This window comes from Megalobrama amblycephala, linkage group LG10, assembly GCF_018812025.1.
Source record: "Megalobrama amblycephala isolate DHTTF-2021 linkage group LG10, ASM1881202v1, whole genome shotgun sequence".
Classification (NCBI taxonomy): Eukaryota; Metazoa; Chordata; class Actinopteri; order Cypriniformes; family Xenocyprididae; genus Megalobrama; species Megalobrama amblycephala.
In genome coordinates, this window is record NC_063053.1 from 32,910,556 (window position 1) to 32,938,441 (window position 27,886).

Below are 27,886 nucleotides of genomic sequence, written 5' to 3' on the forward strand. Positions count from 1 at the left end.
ACGTCAAAAAAAAAAAAAACCCAACAGAGATCAAATCTGCGCATGCACGTTCCACCATCATTTTGGCAATACCCGCCTCCTGTGTGAGGATTGGCTATTGATATTCCAAATCTGTCTACGATTGGGTAATTTAGAAGTCACTCATCAAAGTACGCCCAACCATATCAATCAGCAGTGACATGAAGGGCGGAGTTCACGGAATACGGGTGGAGAAAAGTAACGTCTGGTTTGTGTGTCAATGGTGAACTTCGAGGAAGTTGTTGGATAATTTCAGCTGAGCAATATTTCACCTGACGAGCAACGATGGACAAGTTGCGTCGTGTATTAAGTGGTCGAGACGAGAATGAAGAAGTGGGACTTACAGCTCAGGTATAAGGAGAGTAACTTAAACGTGTGTTTATTGGTAGTTTTTCTGCGTCTGAGAGGCCCCAGTGCCCGCAGAGTTTGACAGTGTTGGTATTTTTAACTTCCTTTGAGTTCTTACAAAAGTACTGTGATACCAAATGGTAATACCATGGAGGTGAATGATTACCATACCATACCTCTAATAGCATAATACTCTAGTGTCCTGCAAAGTGTACTATGGTGGTATGATATTACCGTCATTACAGAGTTAAACAACAACAACATGGTTGTTATCACAAATCATAATAATACTAGGGTGTTTGTAAGGAGAACGAGTCTACATAAAGTGATTACATAGTAATGTTGCTCTATTTTGGACAGTAAGTTACTGCAATGATACCTGCTCTGTCTTTTATTTGTTTGCAAAAGTTTGTTATCTGATACTGATATTTGTTAACACTGCTGGTTTTACATGCTTCCTGAGGGAAAGGATCATGTGAGGTAAGGTCATGACATCCGGATGTTGTTTTAATTCCTGCAAGCCAAACTGAAATATCTGACACTGGGTTTTAAACCGTTTCAGACCCTTTCTAGTTGTTTTGTCCTTTTAAATGCCACTAGATATGTTTTACGGTAACACTTTATTTTAGGGTCTTTTAACTAGTTTCTTATTAGCATGCATATTACTAGCATATTGTCTGTTTATTAGTACTTATTAATGCCTTATTCTGCATGACCTTATTATATATTCTTAATCCTACCCAATACCTAAACTTAACTATTAATAAGAACTAAATTAGGAGTTTATTGAGGGAAAAGTCATAGTTAATAGTGAATATGTGTTCCCTATACTAAAGTGTTACCTGTTTTACATACCATAGTGTCTGACAGGGGGTCATATCATGAGTAACCTCATTTTCCTATCTTTTTTAGATTTAAATCATTCTGTAACTTATAAATTTTGTAACTGTAAAAATGCAGTGACGTGTTCTTTTTAGGTTTTCAGTTAGTATGCCACACATTTATTCTTATGTGAAGTACCAACCATCCTATTAATCAGTTTGATAATGCATGCGTCCATTTATATGGAAAAGCAAGAACAATAGCACATTTTATTCCTGTCTTGTTCTTCCTGTGGGTCAGTGGCATTTTAATGAATCAGATGCAGTCAGCATGCTAAAAGCATGAACTTTTGGTCTTTATTCATGGGGCATTATGAATCATGTGACATCCTGTGATTCTTCTCTGTAGGTTATGGACGGCACAACACTCAGTTTCAGCACACGGGTGAAATGGTTCGTCATTTGTTTCGCAGCAGGGATCTTGTGCTCAATACTTGTGAGTTAACTTGTCTCATTATTTTCCCATTAAGGTCTTTATCTGTCCAGTAATTTGTTCTTTCTGCAGCCATGCCCACATATTGGCCTAGGTGATTTCCAACACCCACAGTCATTTGTTGTTACCTTAGTCTTTAAAGAATAGTTCCCCCAAAAATGAAATTAATTTTCTCACCCTCATGATGTTCCAAACCCATCTCCTTTTTTCTTCTTTTCCAAAATGTATTCATTATTTGTACTGCCAAGCTCCAAAAATAACAAAAAACAGCATAAACATAGTCTTTAATGATATGTCTGCTATATTTCTATTATATGGTTTCCTGAAGCCATACAGTAATTTTGTGTGACTAATAGGCTAATCTTCCCAACAAATCTCATTCATGCTTGAGTTTATTTAAAAAAGGCACATTGATACCAAATGCCATAGATAATTGCATGTCACATAAGCAATCTCAATGTGGCAAGTTTGAATATACCCAATATCCCCAATCGTAAATGATATTTGAGAAGTTTGAATAATTTTAATAACAGCTAAAATTTTGTTTTCTCACACAAAAAAAAAAAGGTAATTGACAGCAAAACACCATTGGTTCTTGAATTTCATGCAATGCAACACATGTAAAACCATTATTACAAATGGGTAAACTAGGCGCCCTGTTGACGCCGCCCTGTTCCTGCTTTCAGTTGGTATATTGTCTGGCCACAGTTGTGTGATAACACTTTTACTGATAACATAGACCGCAACCATAAACTATATATGTAGGCTTTTACTTCTAATAAAAGCTCTAGCATCATTTAGCATGCCACTTTGTGTGATATTTTGTTATCTGATGCAACAACATTCATACAGTTTTAAGTGTAATGAAGTGTCCTAAAAAAATTTTGGGGCCACTCTGTCTTTTTACAGTATGTAGCGCTCTACTACGCAAAAGCTTTGTAACACCACTAGGTGGCAGAATTGTTTAATGTGTTCATGAAACTCTGAAATTGAGAGTTTGTAAATCAGAATGATTTTATTTTATAACAGACATGTTATTTCATAGAAATGTTTGAAAATTGACTGACAAGCCACATTATATCTTCTGAAACAGGGAACTGCACTCCTTTTCTTGCCTAAAGCTGGTATTAAACTGTTTGCTGTATTCTACACCCTTGGAAACATTGCAGCAATTTCAAGGTAAGTGTAATTATGGCTGGGTATAGGACATGCATACGATGGCACAGTCTCTTGGATGCTGATTCTGTGTCATTATTTTGTGGGTGGGATTTACTGGATATTAAGTAGGCTACTTAATTTTGTCTAGTTTTGACACTTCCGTGGATATGGAGCAGGTAATAGACAAATATCCTGCATTTTTGTTGGAACTTGGGGAAATGATTAGGTATGTTACATACAGTATTATCTAGCATAAAATTAATAAATAGTGACACTATTTATAAATAAATAGTAACATAGTTTTCCAGACATTAAATTTTAAACTATTCAATCCAGATTATTGCAGCAATCACATCTTTAATTTATGGGAAATGTATGTTTATCAATAATTACAACATTTGGTCCCAAACTGGTCATCCGCTATTGGTGACAGCTTAATTATTGGTTAAATCTGTAGACCTGTTACCCTTTTTTCTCCCCATGCATGGAGTATACTCAAGGAAAGCGATATGTACTGTATAGCAAGTCTTAACTGCCTGATTTTTTTTATTTTGCTGCAAATTGTAACTATATTATTGCCCAGCTCTTTATATAAAGTTGGATATATAAGTATTGCATACATGCAGTAAACTTGTGTAGGGCAATACATACTATATAGCATATCTATAACTGTTTGATTACTTGTGATTTCACAAAATCTAAACTGTATTATTGCCCAGCTCTAATCTTCTAAATGCGACTAAGGCATGAAGAAATTAAAGTTGGGATGAAACGTAAGTTGCAATAGTCTTTTTTTTCCCTATTGTGACGTATATATACTTATGTGAGTAAACAAGAAAAAAACTGTAGGATAGAACTTTTGTCCATTGGGAACTCTTTGTCCACTCTCATGTGAGTGACAGGTTGTCCTTTTGATTAAAAAACTATGAGAGCACATTAATTTAAAAAAATAAATAATATAATAATGATGTGCATGGATAAATCATAATAAATACTGCAATATTCCATAAAAAATAGGAATTGTCAATTTTTGTCCATCTACCATTTCATGGTGACTTTAACCCTTTAGTTGGCAAGACCATAAAAGACATCAGAAAATTAATTTATTGCTATTTTCCATCTTATTAGGACACAAATAATACAACTTTATTTACAAAATTAATTAATGGAACCATATTGTAAAGTGTTATCAAAATTATTTTTAAAGTAAGCACTCATGTTATATTTGAGGTTTCAGCACAGGTTTGAGGTTTGAGGGTTTTTTTTTTTCTTGTTCTTTTTTTTCTCCCAAGCCTTCTGTTCTGTCCTATTTGTGGAAATCAACTTATGCATCATCTGTTAGCTACTGCTTGCATAGCCCAGAAGCTGCCCTGCTTCGTCATTTTCGTTCAACTGCCACTGACCCAAAGTGGCCACAGTTGTCCTAAAATGAACCTGGACTTCAGGAATCTGTTCATATCTCTGTTACATATCTGTTGGAGGCATGATTGCATAAAGAGCCTGACAGGATTAGTCCTCTAAAACCATGCATTTGGTATGGTTTCATAACTTTGAGTTTTGTCAGTGCATCAGCTCAAAGGATGACAAAATAACACTTTTTTTTCAAGCTGTCGCTTGTAACTACCCTTCAAAAATGTTCTTTGGCTCCCATTGACATGCATTGTCTTTTCAGTTCAGCTTAGAAGTTTGTTCTCCTCCTCTTACAATGTTGTTGGGTTGCCATGTGGCAAGATGTTCTGTTCCCAAAGACTGAAACGGGTCTGTCTGGTTCTCTGAAATCACCAGGCTGAACAGTCTCTGTAATCAGTACAGTATTTTAGTAACCCCTTACGATAAGGTTTCTTTTGTTAACATTAGTTAACTACATTAGTTATCATGAACTAACAATACAACAATACTTCTACAGCATTTATTAATCTTAGTTAATGGTAATCTCAACATTTACTAATACATTATTAAGATCATATAATGTCTGTTAACATTAGTTAATGCACTATATGAACTAACATGAACAAGAACATTTTTATTACCTAACATTAACAAAGGTTAATTAATGCTGTAAAAATACACTGCTCATTGTTAGTTCATGATAGTTAATGCATTCATGTAAACAAATGAGACCTTGATGCAAAGTGTTACCAGTATTTTTAATGGAATTGTTGAATTTTCTCTGCATGGTCTAGTTTTTTTTATCAGCTGATGTTTAATTTCTCAGTGTTTAGTTCAGGTCTCATCAACTTTATTACTTACAGAAAAGATATAAAGAATGTCGTCTTGCATGAAGACATCAACTGCTTATGGTAGTTCATACCATTAAAAAGTTAAAAATCGCAAAATATAATGTTATTTTGGGTCGCTTCAACCCGTGGACATGAACCCGTGGCAACAGTGTTAAAGTAGCCCAATTCTGCCATGGCCATCATGAATAATAATAATAATAAAAAATCTCATATATAGTAATATATAGGGATGCACCAAAATGAAAATTGAGCTGAAACCAAAACTGAAAATTCTGGATGCTCTTTGCAAAAACCAAAACCGAAAATGACTTTAAAAAATACATGCCAATAAAATAAAATAACCACACTTTTATTTAAAGTAACACACACAAAAAAAGGCCTGTATTAAAATGTTATACTTTAATTTGATAATTGGTCAAAAAATAAATGTTAAATCTGATTATGTTGCATAGAACTGAATGAAGAATAATATATTGATTTACTGATATTAATATTATTATCATCAGAGCATGTGAGCAGAGAGCAGGTAGTAGGTCAGTGAATGAGAGGATAGTGTCATTTTACCAGCATTGCCCAGCACAGCTATACCACACCATGTACAGTTTACAAACAAGTCCAGAGAAATTTCATGTCAGCACATTATTTGAGCGTACATTGCTTTTCCGGTGAGCGTGAGTGGTACATGAGTGGAGCATTCGGGCCGCCAGCAACTGAGCAGAGAGCGCATACACGGATTGGAACATTGGCTGAATCCAAAATCGCCCCCTATACCCTCATTCACTATTCCCTACATTAGTTCACTAATTCAGTTCACTTGAAGGAGTGACTGAAAATGAGTGAGTGAATTTGGACACTATAAAAATGAATTTATAACTGTATTATATTACGCTGTACACCGCGGACGAGCGGTTTGTAAAATGAATGAATGGATGGATGGATGATTCAGCCACGGGGACCATCTTCTGGTGAGACGTGGGAATTCATTCAGCACACGAGTGCACTGTCACAGTGCATTATGGGTATTCTCTAGCCATTCAGCATACATCAGTTGTACGCTCGTTATTGCGGTGCATTGTGGGATTGAATGAGTGCACTCGACAATGTCCACTAAGGTTTCAGACACCACTAAAAATGGCTGTTCCCTGAAGTAGTGCTCTATTTATGGGTTTAGGGGGTGATTTTGGACACAGGAATTTTGAGCCTAGAACTTAGCGCAAACACAGAGCGTAAGTTGTGCATCTTCGGAAGCGGAGCCGCTCGCAAAGTTACAAAACATTCTGAGCGAGACTGAAACCTTATCACTGAACGTGGAGGGGCGGGGCGGCATATTTTCAGCTTATATTATCAGCCTTTTTCCTCTTTCGGCCAAAAACCAAAAATGCCATTTTTGGCGGCCAAAATTTCGGTGCATCCCTGCTAATATAACTGAAGGTAGACTATGTAACTTTTGGCCCTCTAGAGGTTAAAAAAGCAAAACTGCATGCATTTTGCGGAAGAACTTTGTTTTTGTTTTGATCGATAATAACTGTTCATGATGCATGATATATTTAGTGATATTTGTAAATTGTGAATTGTAAAAAGTGTTTTGTTAGCATGTTGCTAATGTACTGTTAAATGTGGTTAAAGTTACCATTGTTTCTTACTGTATTCACGGAGACCAGAGCCATGTAATTTATTTTCATTTTTAAACTCTTGCAGTCTGTATAATTCATAAACGCATCTTCATTCTTTATAAATCTCTCCAACAGTGTAGCATTAGCCCTGTTAGCCACGGAGCACTATCAAAATCATTCAGAATCAAATGTAAAGATCCATAAAAATAATTACCATATTTACTTGATCTGATATGCTGCATCACGAACACTTTTTTATTGTTTATGCAATGTATTATACTGTAGAGTTGCGACTCTTGCGAGCTTGAGGGCGGGGCGCATGAGCATTTAAAGGCGCATTTTTAATTACTCCCCAAAATAGGCAGTTAAAACATGGTATAATAAAAGATCTATGGGGTATTTTGAGCTGAAACTTCACAGATACATTCTGGGGACACCTTAGACTTATTACATCTTGTGAAATAGTGTATATTCATTATTCATTATATATGTATTATATTACGCTGTACATCACGGACGAGCGGTTTGTAAAATGGATGGATGGATTGATTCAGCCACAGGGACCATTTTCTGGCGAGACTTAGGAATTCATTCAGCACACGACTGTCACAGTGCATTAAGGGTATTCTCTAGCCATTCAGCGTACATCAGTTGTACGGTTGTTATTGCGGTGCATTGTGGGATTGAATGAGTGCACTCAATAATGTCCACTAAGGTTTCAGACACCACTAAAAAAATTACTGTTTTTGCTGTATTTTGGATCAAATAAATGAAGCCATGGTGAGCTGAAGAGATTTCCTTTAAAAACATTAAAAAATCTCACCGTTCAAAAACGTTTTTAACCGGAAATGTATAATGTAGCTAAAATTCCAGAAAAGCATGACATTGGTGTATCACAGAATGCTTACGGTCAGCTATTTCCAATCATGATGTAGGAAGAAGGAAGAGACCCAGTTAGTAACCAGGGCAGTGAGATGTAAAAATGACCTAGAAGAATTCCCCTGGCATTATCCCATACTGCATCTCTGCATATCCGAAGATCACTTTTTACTTTGAAGGTCTTAACTCTGTCAGAAATCATTAAACTGAGCCATTGGGCCACTTAAATAAAAATTCAGTCTGGTTTGATTAGTAACCAGACTCTGTCTTTATTCAGAGACTTGTCCTGACAGAGCTACAGAGGTTAAGTCTTTAGAGTTACGGGTCATGCTGTCTGGGTTACCTGTTTTAAATACACACAACATTGGTTCTGGTCATGGTAGCGGTTTGGAAACCTACTGGCATGACATATTATCAGGTAGCATCAGGAATCTTAATTTAAAGGCCGTGACCCAGACTGAAAAGATGATTCAGATCATGATATTTATTTACAGCTCATTTACATTCAAAAGAACTGTTGATCTGAACTGGAGTTTATTTGCTTACTTTTGAAATATTACCTGGGCGTGTTTTTGACAGGTTTTGAGTTTAGATCATTTGTATGTTGGTCTTTCCATTTTTGGCCTTTAGCTTGAAGTAACTCATACTGTAGATTAGAGAGCCAACCCTATTTCTTTACTTAGGATGTTAGACTGTTTTTGAAAATGTCAGATTATGGCTGTCCTAGATGCCTGTTGTCATAGAAGAGAGGATGACATCATGGCTGGCTCATGCATTAGTGTTTCTGTGATCTAATGAGTGTCCTGGTTAAGGTTGCTTGAGTAATGCAGTGGAGATGGGTTCAGCCCCCTGAGACCTGAGCAGAGTCCATCTACTCTGTGATTCTGCACCCCCTTCTGCGTCATTGTGATGCTAACTCATTTTGCTGATGTCTCACAGCATAAATTAATAAAAGGGCTTTATGGATTTAGGAATTATGCTAATTGGTGCCGGTGGTGTCTTCCTGTCACTCAAATGAAAATCAATAAGATTTTGCTTTTGTAAAGTCAGGAGATTAAATATTTGTAACGGCTACAAACCAAGGGCTTGGTAATATTTGTTATATATTTGTGATGATTTTGCTTGTGATTATAAGTAAGCAATAAGGTACGAGAGGCTGTGCTGTATCGTGAATAAGTCACGGCTGAAGGGCGTTGTTAGGCACGACGCGAATCAAGGACAGGAACTAACCGTTTTTAAGCAACATGAATATCACACTGATTTGAATGTGTCTTTAATTTGCCTGTTCAATTTTCTAGACATTAGATGATGCATCCTTGACAGATGTTTTAATAGCATCTAAAATGTCTTTAGCTGAATTTTGTCAAAATGTGTTTTTTTATGTTATAATTGCTTTTGTTAATACTATTGGGTATGTTTTGGGTTTAGTGTAAGTGGTAGTTTATCGTTAACCTTTTAGCGCCACTAACCGGACATTTCAATTCAGAACTGCCGTGATACGTACAACAACCAACATAATAAAACATTGCCAGATTCACGCCTGATTTTTCATCTGTTTCAGATAAAACTGAACATGCTTTTAGCACCACTCACTTAACACTTTACTTTACAAGTCTCGTGAAATATGCAAGATGCAACGTATTATCATTTTGCAGAAATGCTGCCAAAGGGCAGATTTTTCCAGTGATCTGGTTTGGACTTTTCCCAGTAAACTTTTACTAACTGTTGAAATCTGTATCTAAAAAGCTCAGTGTGATACACAATAGCATCCAACTAGACAGAACAGTCATTATTATATAGAAAGCAGTCAGTATCAACAAAAGTAGAACAAAAATTAAATTAAACATTGTCAATCTTTTTGGCTAAAGTAGTTGTTTGGTCAAAGTGATGCTTTTAAAATGACGTTTATGTCGTTTAGGAAGAAGTGTATAAAATCAAGAAAATGTCAACAAATTAATTTGCTTTTGTTAGTTATAAATGCCCCTTTTGGTGTTACTGTGAGTGATGGATACATGTGTCTTGTGAACTGAGATCATTCTGTGTCACTGTTTTTCCACAGCACCTGTTTCCTGATGGGTCCATTTAAACAGCTGAAGCGTATGTTTGAGCCCACCAGGCTTTTAGCCACTATTATGATGCTGGTAAGAAAGAGCCTCTGGCATACCACACTGAGTCAGCACTGGAGATCTAATGAGAAAAGACATTTTGGAAAGGCAAATTTAACCTCATAGCAGAACAGTTGACTCATCCTTATTAGATATTCTCCTTATTACATTTTTTTTTTTTTTTTTTTTTTTTTTTAACCTTGTCATTGTGTTAGATAACAAAATGTCAAAATGCACAAGCACACTTTCATGAAACATTTAAGAAAAATTGATTTAAATATATATATATTTATATATTTTTATATATATATATATATATATATATATATATATATATATATATATATATATATATATATATATATAATGCTAAACTGTATAATTTGTTGTGTCGAGCATACGCACACACAAAAGGAATGCTTCAGCCTTTTACAGTCACAAATCTGGATGGTCTTAAGATGACTACAAGGCATTAAGAGATTCAAATGACTGCTGTAGTAATCCAGAAAAATAACACTGGAAAATCACTTTCCGTTATAATCTGTTTTGGTCTGAATCTGTTCACACTTGCTCAATTACAGCACTCTCATTTTGCTAATGTCATATTATCTAGATTAATCCCATATTGCTTACCTCATCAGCTGTTAATATAGTCATTGTTTCCACATGTAATGCAAGCATGTATATCTATTAAAATTCTTTTTGCTATGTCTCATGGGTATTTGATGACAATCTCTTATCCTGTGTGTGCTCTTTCCCCAGCTATTCCTTGTGTTGACATTATGCGCAGTGTTTTGGGTAAGCTTCCTACACAACAGGTTTATTGCTTATAATTAGTTTACAATTCACTTGAGAAAATGTACATTACTCATATTTTTTCTACTTGTTGCCCTGCAGTGGAACAAAAAGGGTCTGGCGATCATTTTCTGCATTTTGCAATTCTTGGCCATGACATGGTAGGTGATAAACATCTGTCAACCATCCTTTAAAAAAGGAAAAAAAAAAAAAACGTTTACAAGGTTTATGTCAAATAATAATAAAATGATGATTGTGTGAAACGAATATAAACTTTTTCTCTCTTTTTAAAGATTTTTTTTATTCAGAGACTTCAGATTGTAGTTTCGTTCAGCAAAATACATGTGAAAGACACTTTCTAAATTTTTTTTTTTTTTTTTTTTTTTTTGTGATATCAGTGGAACTGAAAGTATCTAGAAAAAGAAAGTTTGTTTAATCAAACTTGGAATGTTGGATTGACAAAGCCTTAAAGGGTTAGTGCACCCAAAAATTAAATGAATCATTTCGTGTAATTAATTACTCACCCTCATGTCGTTCCAAACCTGTAAGACATTTGTTCATCTTCAGACCACAAATTAAGATATTTTTGATGAATCTGAGTGAAGGAGAATGGCACGGAAGAGAAGAAATTGTTGAATACAGTAATATTTTTGTCCGACAAAGCAGACAGGAGTTAGAAGATTAACATCGGTGGACTTGTACATTGAAAATTAAGGTGGAACCACTGTAGTCACATGGACTATTTTAACGATGTCTTTACTACCTTTCATGAGAAGGTAGTAAAGACATCGTTAAAATAGTCCATGTGACTACACGTCAGTACACACCATTTTTCAAGTACAAGTCCACCGATGTTAATCTTCTAACTCCTGTCTGCTTTGTCGGACAAAATATCGGATTCAGCATTATGATTGGTTAGATCAAAAATCATCAAAAATATCTTAATTTGTGGTCTGAAGATGAACAAATGGTCTTACAGGTGTGGAACAACATGAGGGTGAGTATTTAATGACAGAATTTTCATTTTTGGACGAACCCTTTAAAGGCCAATGCACAGTGCACTGACAGACACTGACCAATGCGGGCAATCATCAGTACATCACTTCTCAAACATTCCACAACCCAACATGTTAAATCAGCAAAAATGCTAGATCACTTTAGCTAAAAACCTGGGCGCAGTTGTATTAAACCTCTTAAGTGGTTTGACTTAAGATATCCCTGAGGGAGGGGAAAATACTGAGGCAAGAGATTTCTTTAAGAGCGTTGCAACTAATGTCTCAACTGTGTTTATGCTTCGCATTTCGCGATTAGTTTCTGGCAAAACACGGCAATGGAGAAGTGGTTGCTGTAGTTACAAAATCTCACACAATAAACAGAACATAACTTAATCACTGACTTTTAAACAAGTTTAGAATTTACTAAACTACAGCTGTACTACAATATTTGAGTTATGGACTGGAGATTATTAAAGGCAGTCTGAAGGACAAGAGTGTCCAGGTACGACACTGGAGGATGCTTAAAATCCTGCTGTGCTACTCGCATAAGCCGCGTTTTCACCGAAATTACCTGGAACAATTTGTCCCAGGAAGTTTTCCCCCCCAGACCGGTTGCTGTCCGCGTTTCCATCACGGTCTAAAGTAGTGGAGTAGTCTCACCGTGAAGATTAGGCACTTAGTCTGGTGACATAGGACTACATGTGACTTAACAGTTCCCGCTGGATTTCGTCCTCTGCATATAAGCTTAAATAAAGCATGAACCTCGTCGTCGGTCCATCAGTCATATTTTTTTTTAAACTCCATTGTTGATTCGAATAGCAAAAGACTCTTACTGCAAAAGCCAATTATTATTATTATTTTTTTTTTTATATAAACACCCAGGCCTGCTGCTATAATCAGTTATTATTGAGCACAAGATGAAAGGTTGGCATGAGATAGGCTAATTAATTCAAGTGCACAGAAGAAAATGATGAAAAAATATGAAAACTTTGGTGTTGTTTTATTTCTGACAGTACAGACTGTTTCATGTCATACTTTCAAAAGGCTTATTTTGATTGCTAAAAATGCACATCGTTACCTACTCATGCTCAATTTACATGAAATCATCCATCCATCGTTTGAGTTCAGCATATGACTTAAGGGACCTGTTTTGATCCCTTAATTTTTTTTAGGACTAAATGGTTACTAAGGACTTGTTGCAATGCATAACAGAACATAAGGGAACTCCAAGTAATTAATGGAAAATAATTAATGACAGCCTTGAAGTTAAAGTGAACCCTTGTTCACTTTTGTTTTTTCTTGCTATCCATGTTTCACTAAGGGTACCCTTAACCTTATATCTAAGAGTTTTCTTAACTTAAGGGCTTTTATGCAACTGAGCCCTGAGCTGAGCACTTTCAGTAGTAATGTGCCCTGGCCACCTACAGTAAAACAAATTGGCAGCTTGTTCTGCTCTTTGGAACCCTGCTGCCCGGGCATCTCGACTAGTGTAGGCTGATTACCTGTTAATTAAACCATGCATGCAGTTTGTCATCAATGTCTGGCTGCAGATTTAGAGGCAGGGGGTTGAATCCTTGGCAAGGTGAGAAAATGGTCTAAAAATAGACCCATGATCAGAAAGGGTGATGTGACAAATGAGAGGAGTGATTATATAGGTAAATTGTTGGTGTAAGGAATGTAAAGTGGTGTTCATAAAGACTAAAGTAAAAACATACTAAAGAATGCAAGTATTTTAAAATGCTGTATGCTATAGCAACAGTAACTAAATTTCACTGACAAAAAAAGTCTATTGCCAATAGTGTAGCAATGTATGAAGCACAATTTTCAAACAAGTTACTTTCAAACCAAGAAGCCTTCTGTTGGGCAATGTGGCATATACCTGTGACCATATTGAACCTGTTGCGAAATCTGAGTGTGGGAAATCTTTCACCCTCATACACAAAATTCTAGATTCTGATTGCGTAGATTCTATTAATTTCTGGATTTCGCCCATGAAAATTCACTGAACTGACGGCAGCTTTAGGGCTAGGAATTTGAACAAACCTATATCTCTATTAAACTTTGGCATGTAACTCGGTCTGCACTGTTTGTGCTAAGAATGTGAATGATACCTTAAAGCATTAAGAAATAGTTTGCTTACAGTTACTGTCAGATCTAATACAGTTTACTGCTTCATCTTTCAACAAAAGTTTTGTTGCGAACTCTCCATTACACTCCTGATCTGATCCTCTGATGCAATCCAGGACCCCCCAAATATTTACCATCCACTTGTTCCTGATGCTCCAAGGTGTTTTTGGAGCTTGGTTACATAAATGCTTTCTTGTACTGAGGAGAACATTTTATGTCAAAAGGACAATTTGATTTTTTTTTTTTTTTTTTTTATGTCATGACCCCTTTAATGTTTTCAAATGCTAAAAATAATATGCCTTGCTCAAGCTAATTAATATTCATGAGCCATTTCAATGTAGGGACATCACAACCCACACATCTTTGACCCTTTGAACTGTAAGTTTGTTCACACTTGGAGACCTCTTAAAGGCTGTTCTCTGCCCAGAAAATAAGATGGAGATGGGCAGATGGGCAGTATTCCCATGCCACTAAAGCAGCTAAGTGGAACTGGGCAGCAGAAATAATCTGATCCACTAAGCGTGTCTTGACCCCTTCACTTGGCCACGAGCAGTACACAGGTGCAGAACCAGGTGGACAGGGCTCACCACTTCACTACAAACTCCAAGAAAAAAGATGGATGTTATATGTTTGTGGAGTGATTTTTATTTGCCACATTAAACCCAAATGTATTATTTTATATGCATCACACACATGTGGTTTCTCTCAGAACTAGAAAAGTTCTTCAAAACAAGCTAAATGTTGATTTGACAAAGCTTTGCCTGAAAGTTTAATAAAAGTTTCAAAAGGCTTATGACATTGACAGTTATATATTATTAAGCATTTACACAGAATTACTAGATGGATGGATGGATAGATGGATAGATAGTTAGATGAACAGAGAGGGAACACTATATATGTGTGTGTGTGAGGATGGCCTTTCCAACACTCCTGCCCAGTTTTGCACACGTCACTAGGCCAGGTTTTATTAGCCATGTAATTGCCGTCAGTTTCACTGTCAGGACATTCTCTTCTTTCACACTGTGACACAGACCAATGCCAGCCTTCCTCTAACAGCTATCACTCTGGCAACCACTTGAACCACATATGTATGAATAGGATACTGGGAAATCTGTAGGGAGGATTCCTTGATGCTAGACATTTCTGAGAAACTGTCAGTACATTAGCATTTAATTTGAAGTCAGTTATGTGTAACAAATCGCTAATCATATTTTAATCGGTTGAAACATGAGGCTTAACATACTTTAGACTGTATACTTTATACTTTATATTTTGTATTTTAATATTCTACAGTCTCAAATACATACATGGTTTGTGTGTAAAACTTTTTTTTTTTTTAAAGAAATTTCTAATAAATGCTTTTCTTTTAAACTTTCTCTTCATCCAAGAATTTTGGTTACACGTCACATCACTTAAAATTGTAATGCTATTTCACAACATTTACATTTTTGCTGTATTTTTGGTCGAATAAATACAGCATTTGTGATCATAAGTGTCTTCTTTAAAAAACACTGTTGAACTCACAGTGTAAGCACATTTTCTATTACATCATTTCATTACTTTAAAAGCAAGCTGTAACTGGCATCTATGACGTGCTTATGGATTTACTCTTATTTTCAGATTGTTTTGATTTTGAATCTCTTCTAAGCTTTTAATGGGACATTGGGTATTAACACTGTGCATTTTTGTGTGTATTTTTTAGGTACAGCATCTCCTACATTCCATTTGCACGGTAAGTAAATACCTCCTCAGCTCTTAATGTTTCATATTTTGTTCTTCCAATTTTTATACCACATCTGACACAGATCGGAATTAGTTGCACATGTGTAAACACAAAATTCCACGCAAGATCAAATTTTTTCGAGACGGTCTTATGACCTATATTTACGTTTTAAAATCATGCGCCTTCTAGCTTGCGTAAAAATAATGACAGTGTCGTGTTACGTCTGTCGTCATTAAATGACGTATGACTGTCGTTACCAATCAAAATGTGTGTTCCTTTAAATGCAATGTGTGGACTTTTTACACCATTTGTCCTATTTCCATTTAACAAAAATCATTTTTTTAGTAATGACTACAACCAATCCCACCCCTAAACCTACCCTTAGTGATTTATAGTGCATATACACTTTGAGCACATTCCCTGGGATCAAACCCACGATCGCACGATCACATGATTGCATATTGTTTATATATTGCAATGCTCTGCCAATTGAGCTACGCAAAACCCGAAATATGACGCAGGTAAAAGGGAACAATGAATTAAAATGAAAGTGTCCTGTTGTCGATAGGGGCGCAACTTTAGTAAACGCTCCTATGGGTCGTATTTCAGGGAAGTGACAAACGACCTATATAGGCGTATTGGTTGGAGAACATGTTGATTTTTTTTTTTTTTTTTTTTTCGCATCCGATCTGAGCCTCTTCCAAATGTGGTTTTAAATCGGATACATAACCGATCTCTGGACATGCGACCTACGTCTAAACACGCAAATCCGATTCCCATTGGAATTCCAAGCCACCACAAAGTGGGGGTGACATGTTTGCTTACTAAAAGGTAGCTTTAATGTTGTATTATGAAGCAGACGTGTCTGTATGCATTCGCACTAAAAATTTGCAGCTTTATTATTGAGGTAGAAACTTTATATGTCTTTTTATCTTGAAAGAAATTCAGACATTCAGCAGTTGAATTTCAGCCTCTGCCTGGTTAATTTAAAAGAGACCGCCGTGTTTTTTTTTTTAATTTTATTTTAATAAACCAAAAGCTTCACTGGGTAGGCTACTCTCTCGTGTTCACTCTCTCCTTCGCTCGCTCTCTCTTTATCATTCATTCAAATAAATGTAATCTTACCTGCTACTTTATTTCCCTTCAGAATTCTAGATCTAACGACTGTAGATAAAATAACAAATGCAAATTACCTTTATTTTCCAGTCTATATTCGTCAAGTCAGAATTTGCGCTGCAAAACATCCATGACACTGACACCTATTAACTTATCCATTCTGGCAGGTAATCGTGACCACCCGACGTGAAATATGTACATAATTTTAATAGCACGGCCATTCAAAACCTGAGGGTCTATCATGTGCATGCAAAGCTATCAATGACAATCATTTTGGGCGGGAATTAATGTAAACACAAATATCGGATACCAGTCGCGTCTAAAGTGAATGTAAACACACTGGTCAAAAAATCGGATATGGTCAAAAGATTGGATCTGTGCATTAAGATTTGCAGTGTTAATGCATACTACGTAGTGTTTTATTTTTACGTTTTCAATTTCTTACTCTAATGCTACTGTTAAATACACCTACTCTAGCTGAAAAAATTAAAGCACTGTTTATTTCATTTGTACCTTATATTGTATTTGCCCTATTATTTGTAATTTGCATCTTTGTTCTTATTTTTAATAACAAAGACAAAATAATAAATAAAATGTGAAATTAATTTTGTTACCATGTAAGGCTAAATTTTTAAAATGGGGAAATTAGCTCAGTGACTTGCAAAATAGTCTTAAAATCCACCATGAAAAAGAATTGTGATAAGATTGTGGATCGTGATCCTTCCTGCCCTAAAAAAATTATGATATGATATTTTTGCCATATCGCCCATCCCTAACCTGATGGCATAGCCTAGAATATAAGGGCTCTACTTGTGATGTGCAACACTGAAGTTAACCATATTAGTCAGCCAAACTAGATTAGCTCAAATGCCAGTTTAAATCTCAGTTAACTTCAGTGTAAGTCAGAAGTTTGTCTGCAAATGGCAGCATGTCAGACACTGACACCCTCTCTCTCAGTTCATGTTTGTTGGGTGGGATTGGGTTGTGTACACATGGGGAGCCGAATTCCCTGAATGAAAACATGTTGTTATTTACTTATGGTCTTGAGGCTGTTGGCCTTCACCATATGGCACTAATCCCCTACTGGAGCGCATTGCTCTCCCAGTGCCATGCAAACGGCTGCTTGTTTTTCATCTTGAGCCTGATAAAGTTCTTTATCTAATACCTTAAAAATGTTTAAAATTCATTTTGCTTGTCCATATGTTTTTTTGTTTTTTTTTGTTTGAGGCTTTTTTTGTGGCAACTTATTGAGACTACAGCTAGCATATTGTTTTTGAAGGCTCAAAATATAGTACACACATCACTGTATGGTTTTATTCAATGGAAAGGAGAAGCATGAACATTCTACAAAATTTCTCTTTTTGTGTTCCACTGAACAACATAAAGGGTAAATTAGTAAATAAGGTAAATTACAATAGAATCTTCATTTTTGGGCAATCTCTTTGTTTACAGATATTAAAATCATTTTAGCTGCTGGATGGCAATAAAGGAATCCAGAAGATAAAGTGGTGTAGAAAATTTAAATGAAAATCCTAAAAAAAAGAGGTACAAAAGAAATGAACATAAAACGCAATCTAGCTTATGCTGACACTCTAAACTATCGTAAGCAAGAAGGCAACGTAAACAACTTATGACACACAAAACATTCAAGGGGTGGCGGTCACCTCATTCGCTGGAATGTTGAGCATTATTGGATCTTCAGATACAAAAGAATCATTAAAAATGTTTTGTATCCCTTGCTGAGCCCAACAACCCCCCTCCTTTCCTGCCAGAGGTGCTTGTGCATGTTTCTGATGGATTCTGACAGTCAGGGCACCCCATCCCCCCCAACCTGACACCATCCCTGCTTAAGAACCTCTTGAAAGAGGAAAACAATTCCTCTCAAATGATTCCCTCTGTATTCCACCTGCTGCTTTCGTTTCATTTTAAGACCAAACCCTTGACTCATCTTTCCATTTATCAGTAGCTGGTTCATCTTTAGAGGCCCCTCTCACCATTGTTTCATTGTTGATTGTTTTCCTAGAAATAGCCGCACCCTTCAACAAGCTCAGTAATGCTGTTTTTGAGTGGCTTAAAATTGTGGGTTATGGCTCTTTTCATTGTGTTTTTACTGGATTAGCATGAGCAGGCTCCACGTCATGAGCTGTTTATCCCACTGATCTCTGTTTTGAACATTGAGCTGTGCACATGTTTTTTCATGAGCATGGTGCATATCCACAAACTAATATTTTAATGCACTTTTTTTTGGCCATTAAGATTCCTAAAGACCATGTCATTAGATTTAGTTTGATTATCTTTCTTTGTCTCTCAAGTATGAGTGTGTTATGATGATTTGTTAGTGATTTAAACGTTTTCCCTCATGTTTATGACTTTCTTTCTTCTATGAAACACAAAAGTTTTATTTTTGTCCATACAATGAAAGTCAATAAGGTTCTTCAAAAAAATATTTATACAGGAGAAATTGTGTATGTTTAATGACTGTCAGACTGTCCATTTCAATCAATTTAAAACTCTAATTCTACACTCTAAAAATGGTGGGTTAAAAACGGCCCAAGTTGGGTTGAAAATGGACAAATCTAGCAGTTGGGTTGTTTTAACCCAGTGAATGTGTTGTTTTAATTCAGTGTTTGGGGTAAATGTTTGCCCAACCTGCTGGGCAATTTTATTTAACTCCAAATATTGTTTAAAAATGACTGTATTGCTTGCTTTAAAATTGCTTGCTTTTTAACCATTTAACAGCACTTTTGGTTACACTTTAGTATAGGAAACACATAAACTATTAACTACGACTTTTACCTCAATAAACTCCTTATTTACTGCTTATTAACAGTTATTAAGGTAGTTGTTAAGTTTAGGTATTGGGTAGGATTAAGAATGTAGAATAAGGTCAGGCAGAATAAGGCATTAATATGTGCTTATTAAGTACTAATAAACAGCCAATATTCTAGTAATATGCAAGATAATAAGCATCTAGAATTTGACCTTAAACTAAAGGGTTACCGATGTTTTTTGTTATTATTATTCAGGGATGCAAATTTGTCACCTTTAGGCAAATTTTTTGGGATTCATCTAGATCCAATGCGTTTTTTAAAATGGGGGGGAGGGGGGTCTGTGCGATTGAATAAATGTACCTCAGTAGCACATGTGCGATACACTTTTGCATATGTGAGACAGAGCCGCTTGTTTGTGCGTGAGGTTAATAGATAGCGCATGTGCGCCCTGCTCAATTTTCTTCAAAAGAGTATTTGTTTAGCCCAAGTTAACTGACGAGTTCTACATGCTGGCAAATCCTCTCATTATTAAAACAGCGTAAGTACGATGTGTATCGTCAAAGTCCATTTAAGACAAGTCATTTCACTCGGCGGCCATCTTTGAAAAGCCTCTCGGGCATCCTGGGCATCATGCAATCTCTTTGAATGGGGAAACATCAAATTCTCCAAAACTGTTCGCCAACCTTACGATTAAATTTCATATTTGAAATCACCAATTAAATCTAACAACCGGCTCATAAATGTAGTTTCTAAATGCTCGAATCATGACAAAAAAACTGTATTTTTCAGGCTGGATCAAGCTAAGGCGCAGACCTAAATGCGCGTCTCTTCGGAGGTGCGCGTCTGACTGTTTCTATAGAAACCGGTGATTCTAACGACCGCTGAAGTGACGCGATGACTTTACCAGTCGGCGATTGGCTCTTTTTTTAGAAGGCGGGACTTATTCCGCCATATTGCGCATTACACTTTCTCCCATTCAAAACAATACGAGTGACACATCTTGTGTTATTCTATAGTCTTTGGTATTATGTAGGGCTGGGCGATATGACCAAAATCTTATATCACGATATGAGTAATTTTATATCACGATAATGATATATATCATGATAGTTATTGTTGCTTTAAAGGTGCCATCGAATGTTTTTTTTACCAGATGTAATATAAGTCTAAAATGTCCCCTGAATGTGTCTGTGAAGTTGCAGCTCAAAATACCCCATAGATTTATTTTAATTAATTTTTTTAACTGCCTATTTTGAGGCATAATTAGAAATGCGCCGATTCAGGCTGCGGCTCCTTTAATTGCTCGCGCTCTCCGCCCCCTCTCGAGCTCTCGACTCTATCGTTGCATAAACAAAGTTCACACAGCTAATATAACCCTCAAAATGGATCTTTACAAAGTGTTCGTCATGCAGCATGTCTAATCGCGCAAGTATGGTATTTATTTGGATGTTTACATTTGATTCTGAATGAGTTTGATAGTGCTCCGTGGCTAACGGCTAATGCTAGCTGTTGGAGAGATTTATAAAGAATGAAGATGTGTTTATGCATTATACAGACTGCAAGTGTTTAAAAATGAAAATGGCGACGGCTCTTGTCTCCGTGCAGTAAGAAACGATGGTAACTTTAACCACATTTAACAGTACATTAGCAACATGCAAACGAAACATTTAGAAAGACAATTCACAAACATCACTAAAACTATCATGATATCATAGATCATGTCAGTTATTATTGCTCCATCTGCCATTTTTCGCTGTTGTCCTTGCTTGCTTACCTAGTCTGATGATTCAGCTGTGCACATCCAGACGTTAATACTACCTGCCCTTGTCTAATGCCTTGAACATGAGCTGGCATATGCAAATATTGGGGGTGTACACCCCGACTGTTACATAACAGTCGGTGTTATGTTGAGATTCGCCTGTTCTTCGGAGGTCTTTTAAACAAATGAGATTTATATAAGAAGGAGGAAACAATGGAGTTTGAGACTCACTGTATGTCATTTCCATGTACTGAACTCTTGTTATTCAACTATGCCGAGGTAAATTCAATTTTCAATTCGATGGCACCTTTAAACAAGATTTTTATGATATCAAAATTTTCCATAACATTGAAATTTCATAATTATCGTCAATTTCAATATAATTAAAAAAAATGTATACTAGCCTAAAAAACTCTCAAGCTTACTGAAGACAAACTGATAAAGAAAGCAAAGAAAACAAACTACAATAGAACAAAGACAGACGAAATAGACCTACATGAAAAAACGTCAAGCACTAGAAAATGTATAAAGTAATCAAAGGTATAAAAACAATGCATAGTCTTTACTGTGTAAATTTAATATACATTTATTCTTATTAAAGTTACAAAAGCAAGCAGTGAGAGATTTTCTCTTTTTTGTTGTTTGATCAGCATTAATAATGACAGCAGGTAAATTTGGATGCTGTCCCTTTAAGACTGACTGCACCAATCCATTAACTTGAGCCTTGTCTTTCTCAACTGTACCTTCACTTAAGACATAAATGGCTCTGTGTACTTGCAAATACGTGGTCACTTTGGCACATAGGTATTTGTATTTAACTGTCCAAGCCCAATTAGGTGGCATAAAGCATTCAGTTCAGTCCTTACGCGCTCTATGAGTAGCGGCTTCATGTCGCACGTCTCTCAGAGAGCACGTGCAAATGCTGAAATTAGTTGTCTTTCGCTGCTAATTACACTTTAACAGTTTAAAACCACTTGTTTTTAAACCACAATGCTTAAAAACTCATGCAAATTATAAACTTTTGTGACCGCGCAGCATAGTGACCGCGCAGCATAGCAACCTCACGCGACGATCATCCAAAATCTCTACTAGTTGACAAATTTCTACCGGCTAATCGTGTCAACCAGTATATTGCCCACCCCTATTTATTGTGCTTAATTCACTTTAACATCGAGCACGTCTCTAATTTGCGATCGCCTTCTGAGAGAGGTCACCGTGATTTTGCCAAGTAAGACATGTTCCTGGATCAACATATTATGTTGATCCTAGAACAACATTCCTGTCCGAAAATTTAGTCTTAACCCTATTCCTACCCCTAAACCTAATCCTACCCATAACTTATCCCTAAAATCAGAGGGGAAAGATATGTGAATAGCACTGATGTAGAAGGTTGCAAGAACCCAGGTTGCAAGCCTAAACTTGACATAAATGGTAAACCTGTCTCTCAAATCTGATTGGTTGATTGGAATCTTGTTCCAGGATCAACAAAGATGTTGATCCAGGAACTTGTCATACTTGGTGAAATCACGTTCACCTGAGAGAGGCAGGTTTCTGTGTGCGCACTTGTGTGCCAGTCAGCACGAGCGCTACACCGAGTTCCTTTTCAGGATATATTCCGCTTATAACTCTTTTAACATCAAGCATATCCCTCTCTTTATAATCTCATTCATGCATTTCATCACTCTGAAGTGTCAATAGTGCAATATATTTGTACTACGACATATACGATATAGCACAGCCCTAGTATTGTAGATTTAAACTAATCCTAACTGAAAATGAGTAATGTTGCCTTGGCAACTAGCTGAAATAAAATACCTGTTTATTTTATCAAGTAAGAAACGTTGTTGTTGTTGTTGTTGTTGTTGTTGTGTGTTTTTTTTTTTTTTTTTTTTATGGTTTTGGTTTTAGTTAATGATAAAAGCCCTGTTTTGGGGGTTAAATGAACTTAGCCCTAATGTGGAGCTAATGAATCTTGGCAGATAGATGCCTCTTGAAATGATGGTTCCCTTGATTTGAAAACAAAATAAATAAATCAAATATGATCAGAAAACTGACAAATAACAAGTTCCAACCCTAATATCTACCCCTCTTCCTCCGTTTTCTCCTAATGTGACAAGTAAAAACATAACATCTTTATATTTATGGAAATAATATGCTAATAATAATCCTAATTTATTTAATTCCCCCCCCCCCCCTTTTTTTTTTTTTCTTTTGCTCTATGATCATTTAGTTCTGGCTTATTCAGCTTTTTTTTTTAAGGAAATCCACCCGCTGAGCGTGAAAGCCGGGACATCCGTTGCGCCGATATTTCATCAGAAAGCAGGGGGAGTTTATCATCATTTATTTATGTGCTGTATGTGCAGTGCTTTTAAGGCTAAACACTAACCGGTCTCCTGATTGCGGCTGCTGTGTGGGTGCGTGTAATGCAGGAGGGATGAGTAACATATATGCAGACGTTCGTCAGTCTCCCTTCTTTTTCTGTCCTTATTTCATTCTCTAAGTCTCTACTCTTCCTTTTAACCTTGACTGCTTTCACACCTCCTCCACTTCCTGTGAATTTTGAGCATGACAAAGTCTGCATAGCAACACATTTAGAGAGGGTGACAGAGGCAGAGGCGGAGGAGAGAGAAAAAAGGGTGGAGGCTGAGGCGAGGAAGGCACCGTGACCTTGTTCTGCTGTTGCCTTGGAGACCATGATAGTTACCTCATCTTTTAGCTCCATATCAGGGCTGAGCGATATAGATACAAATATTTTTCATCTAATTTTTTCAGTATCTCAGTATTTATTTTTTAATTGCTCTTTTTCCTAATCAGAGAGAACCAGCATTTTCAACCAAACAGCCAGTATTGTAATTACTCTAAAAAATAAAATACAACAAAAATATAATTAAAAATAGTCCAGTAATATTTTTTTTAAATAATCAGGTTTTTATTTGAGTTAGTGCATTAACATGCACCCTCATAGTGCGATTATAATGGGATTTTGCCAACATTGCGGTTAAACCTTACCTTATGTAAATGCAATACTTCAATGATCAAACTAATGCGATTAAGTTCATAATCGGGGTAACCATATTTGCATTAAACTGTGTGGCGTACGCCGATTTTAATCACAATAAACAGACATATAAACACCTTAAGCGCAATATTACCGCTCTACATGAATAAACTCTGTGACATTATTCTGAAGTTTTCTCTTCTCCAAAACGCTAAACTCTGTCAACAAAGCTTGCTGCGCAGTCTCTGCTCCGTATCTTCATCCAGATGGTGTGAAGAATGTGACGGCAGCGTAGGCAAACCCAGAATTGCGATGTTCGACACGGCACCCAATACTATCCAGTACGTCCATAAAAATGTATTTAGAATTTGATGCGAGTAGATTAAAACAATGCCCGGTAACATGCATACTGTTTGCCTATCTGAGTGTGGAATAACCATACTTATTAGAGAATAATCAGAATAATGAAAATTGCATGTCAACTAGAGTGAAGAGTTCTGCTCGTGTCATGTAAACACCTTACTGCGATTATGACCTTACTCTGATTATTAGAAATCACATTTTTGGTGCACATGTAAACATAGTCAGTGATGATGCAAAACAGTCAGAGTTTCAGTCAATTAATTTAAGGCACACTCTACAAGATAATCGAGCCGATTTGGGGCCCAATTCTCCCCTTCCAACAATCCTAGGTAAAGTTACAATGATCTTAATGGTTCTACAGATTATCTTATCAGATTTTCCAGTGGTGTGTGACATGTTAAGAGTTACTGAATCTGCTCAGAAGAGCGTCGGGCCGCGCAGATCTCAAATCTTAAAGGTGCCCTAGAATTAAAAATTGAATTTACCTTGGCATAGTTAAATAACAAGAGGTCAGTACATGGAAATGACATACAGTGAGTCTCAAACACCATTGTCACCATTCATTGTGTAAACCTCATTTGTTTAAAAGATCTCAGAAGAACAGGCGAAACTCAACATAACACCGACTGTTACGTAACAGTCGGGATCTTTAATATGTACACCCCCAATATTTGCAAATGCCAGCTCATGTTAAAGGCATTAGACAAGGGCAGGACGTCTGGATGTGCACAGCTGAATCATCAGACTAGGTAAGCAAGCAAGAACAATAGCGAAAAATGGCAGATGGAGCAATAATAACTGACATGATCCATGATAACATGATATTTTTAGTGATATTTGTGAATTCTCTTTATAAATGTTTCATTAGCATGTTGCTAATGTACTATTAAATGTGGTTAAAGTTACCATCGTTTCTTACTGTATTCACGGAGACAAGACTGTCGTTATTTTCATAAACACTTGCAGTCTGTATAATTTATAAACACAACTTCATTCTTTATAAATCTCTCCAACGGTGTGTAATGTTAGCTTTAGCCACGGAGCAAACTATCGAACTCATTCAGAATCAAATGTAAACATCCAAATAAATACCATACTTATGCAATTAGACATGCTGCATGAGGAACACTTTGTAAAGATCCATTTTGAGGATTATATTAGCTGTGTGAACTTTGTTTATGCACTGTTTAAGACAAGCGCGAGCTCCGGGGGCGGGGAGCATGAGAATTTAAAGAGGCCGCAGCCTGAATCGGCGCATATTTAATGATACCCCAAAATAAGCAGTTAAAAAAGTGAATAAAAAAAATCTATGGGGTATTTTGAGCTGAAACTTCACAGACACATTCAGGGGACACCTTAGACTTATATTACATCTTTTGAAAACTCGTTCTACGGCACCTTTAAATATCCAGCATGTTGAATATTTACGATCAGAAATGCTGTTGTGTGGGGGAACACCGAGGACAAACACACACACACTCTATAGATTATGTTGAATGTAACTATACCCAATCAGAAAGTGAGCGGACGGAAGCATAACATGACTTCATCCAAACCTTTTTCTTTTTTTCCTGCAAATTTTCTGTGAAAAGCAGTCCAAACCCTATTTTCAGCATTTCTTCTTGTCTGTCATCCGCCATGTTTGTTTACTCTAAAGTCACTTTTGACGGCGAGAGATTTTTCAAGATTTCCATTGTTCACAGTCAGTTTGCTTGTGAATGGAATCTGTGCTGTCTTGGTCACATCGTGGCACTCTACACACTATAGAGGGTATGCATGTGACGTCACCGTCGACGGTTATGACTGCGATCACGCCCACTGAGTGGCAGCATTGGTTTTCAGTGTGAATGCCGCGAAAAACACACAAAACGCATCCAAAACGGGAAAGAGCTTTGTGATTGACTGTATAGCTTTGACACAAAACCTGAGGTATATATTTAAAGACTGCTGAGAGCTACAGAAAAAAGAAGCAAATGGATCACTGCAATTCACAGAAACAACTGCACTCCAGCAGAGAAACATGGATTTGCAGTTATCATTTTGTGTCAAATTGTTGGATTTTGAGGTAAAATCATACAGTATATATTGTATTGTTATATATTGTGTTGACAACTCATCAATTAAATATTTACCATCTTATGTTCTGCATAATTGGGTGTTTTTAAATAAACACTGCCAAAAACTACAAGTTTTAGGGCTGGAAGATATGATGTATAATAAATATAATATGTATAATATATAATAATAAATATATATATATATTATGTAAACCTTGATATAAGCGATTACTCTGATATGAACCTACCTATATTGTAGTTATACTATTGTAGTTAAACTATTCACAGGCAGATTTGCTTTATGTATTTCCCCGGCGTCGAAATCAGGCACATATAAATCTCAGGAAACACGATTCCTGGCTGCATGTCAATATCCAAGGATTAGGTTTCTTTGACATGTTATAAGGGACACTTTCGAGCCAAACCTTTAGTGTAATCGTTCGTTTTACCTCTGTTAAATCCAGTCATGCAACGGGTTCTTTTACCACTCAGTCCAGCTGAGGGAGCGCGTTCCGGCGGGAAAGTGACGTCAGTGCATGCCCTCTATAGGAACAAAATCTCTGAATAACGCTTTTTTTCCTTGAGTTGCTGGATCAAACTAGCCTAATAAAATGATTTTTAAGGAAATGAATGCCCTGAAAAGTGCATTACAATTATCATAATCTATAAACCTTACTCCACACTGGGAAAAATGGGGTTGATCTGCTACTCTTTTCATGGAATATTTTCCCGCCAAAACATAATTAAATATGCAAGAGCTCCACCCTGCCACAACAAAGAAACAATAAGCCGTTTTTTTTGTTTTTGTTTTTTAGCACAAAGAATTAAATTGAATGTTGAGGTAATAAACCACATTAACAGCAAGCTATCGGTTTATTTAGGATTAAGTATGGTTTTCATCATAGTATTTTCATTATCCATCTGTTTCTGTGGATTTTGCTGTGAGCACCCACCCATATATAATACTCTTTGAGCCGTCAGCCATAAACGTAAATGTCTTTTTATTTTCACAGGGATGCTGTTATTAAGTGTTTCACCACCTGTTTGAGCTGAAGTACCCAGTATTCCATCTGACGGCAGGACGTGCATTGCAAGAATGAATATGGAAAAAAAGGATTGTTTTTCTCTTTCATTTCAGAACCTGCCAAATTATTCTCCATGACCTTAAAAATTCATGTTTTGTCTTAATATAATAATTTTAAATAAGTATTGTGTAATATTAAGAGTGAATATATAATATTTGCATTTATTACTAGCCTTTTTTATTTTTTTCTAAAGCTTTTTTTTTTGTGGCGTATAAATGCTTATTACATGATATACTGCCAGTTAAAACTGAGTGAAAAACAAGTGCCTTATTGTGTGTGATGTTTATGAATGAAGTCAATTACTACTGTTCACTTTTGTACAGAAAAATACCTTTCTACCAAATATATTAACAAAAAAAAAAAGAAGAGGAAAAAAACCACGATTCCACATGCACACCAAATAAATACAATACCCCTGCTTT

At 36.2% G+C, this 27,886-nt stretch overlaps 1 protein-coding gene across 1 annotated transcript; it reads left to right on the forward strand.

Moving 5' to 3' along the window:
• Positions 1–170: 170 nt before the first annotated feature.
• Positions 171–27,883, forward strand: sft2d1 (SFT2 domain containing 1). The gene is made up of 8 exons (XM_048205790.1): positions 171–369; positions 1,597–1,683; positions 2,774–2,859; positions 9,630–9,711; positions 10,438–10,473; positions 10,573–10,631; positions 15,295–15,324; positions 27,393–27,883. The coding sequence occupies exons 1-8, from the start codon at positions 304–306 to the stop codon at positions 27,430–27,432; spliced, it is 486 nt and encodes a 161-aa protein (XP_048061747.1). The 5' UTR covers positions 171–303; the 3' UTR covers positions 27,433–27,883.
• The last annotated feature ends 3 nt before the right edge of the window (positions 27,884–27,886 follow it).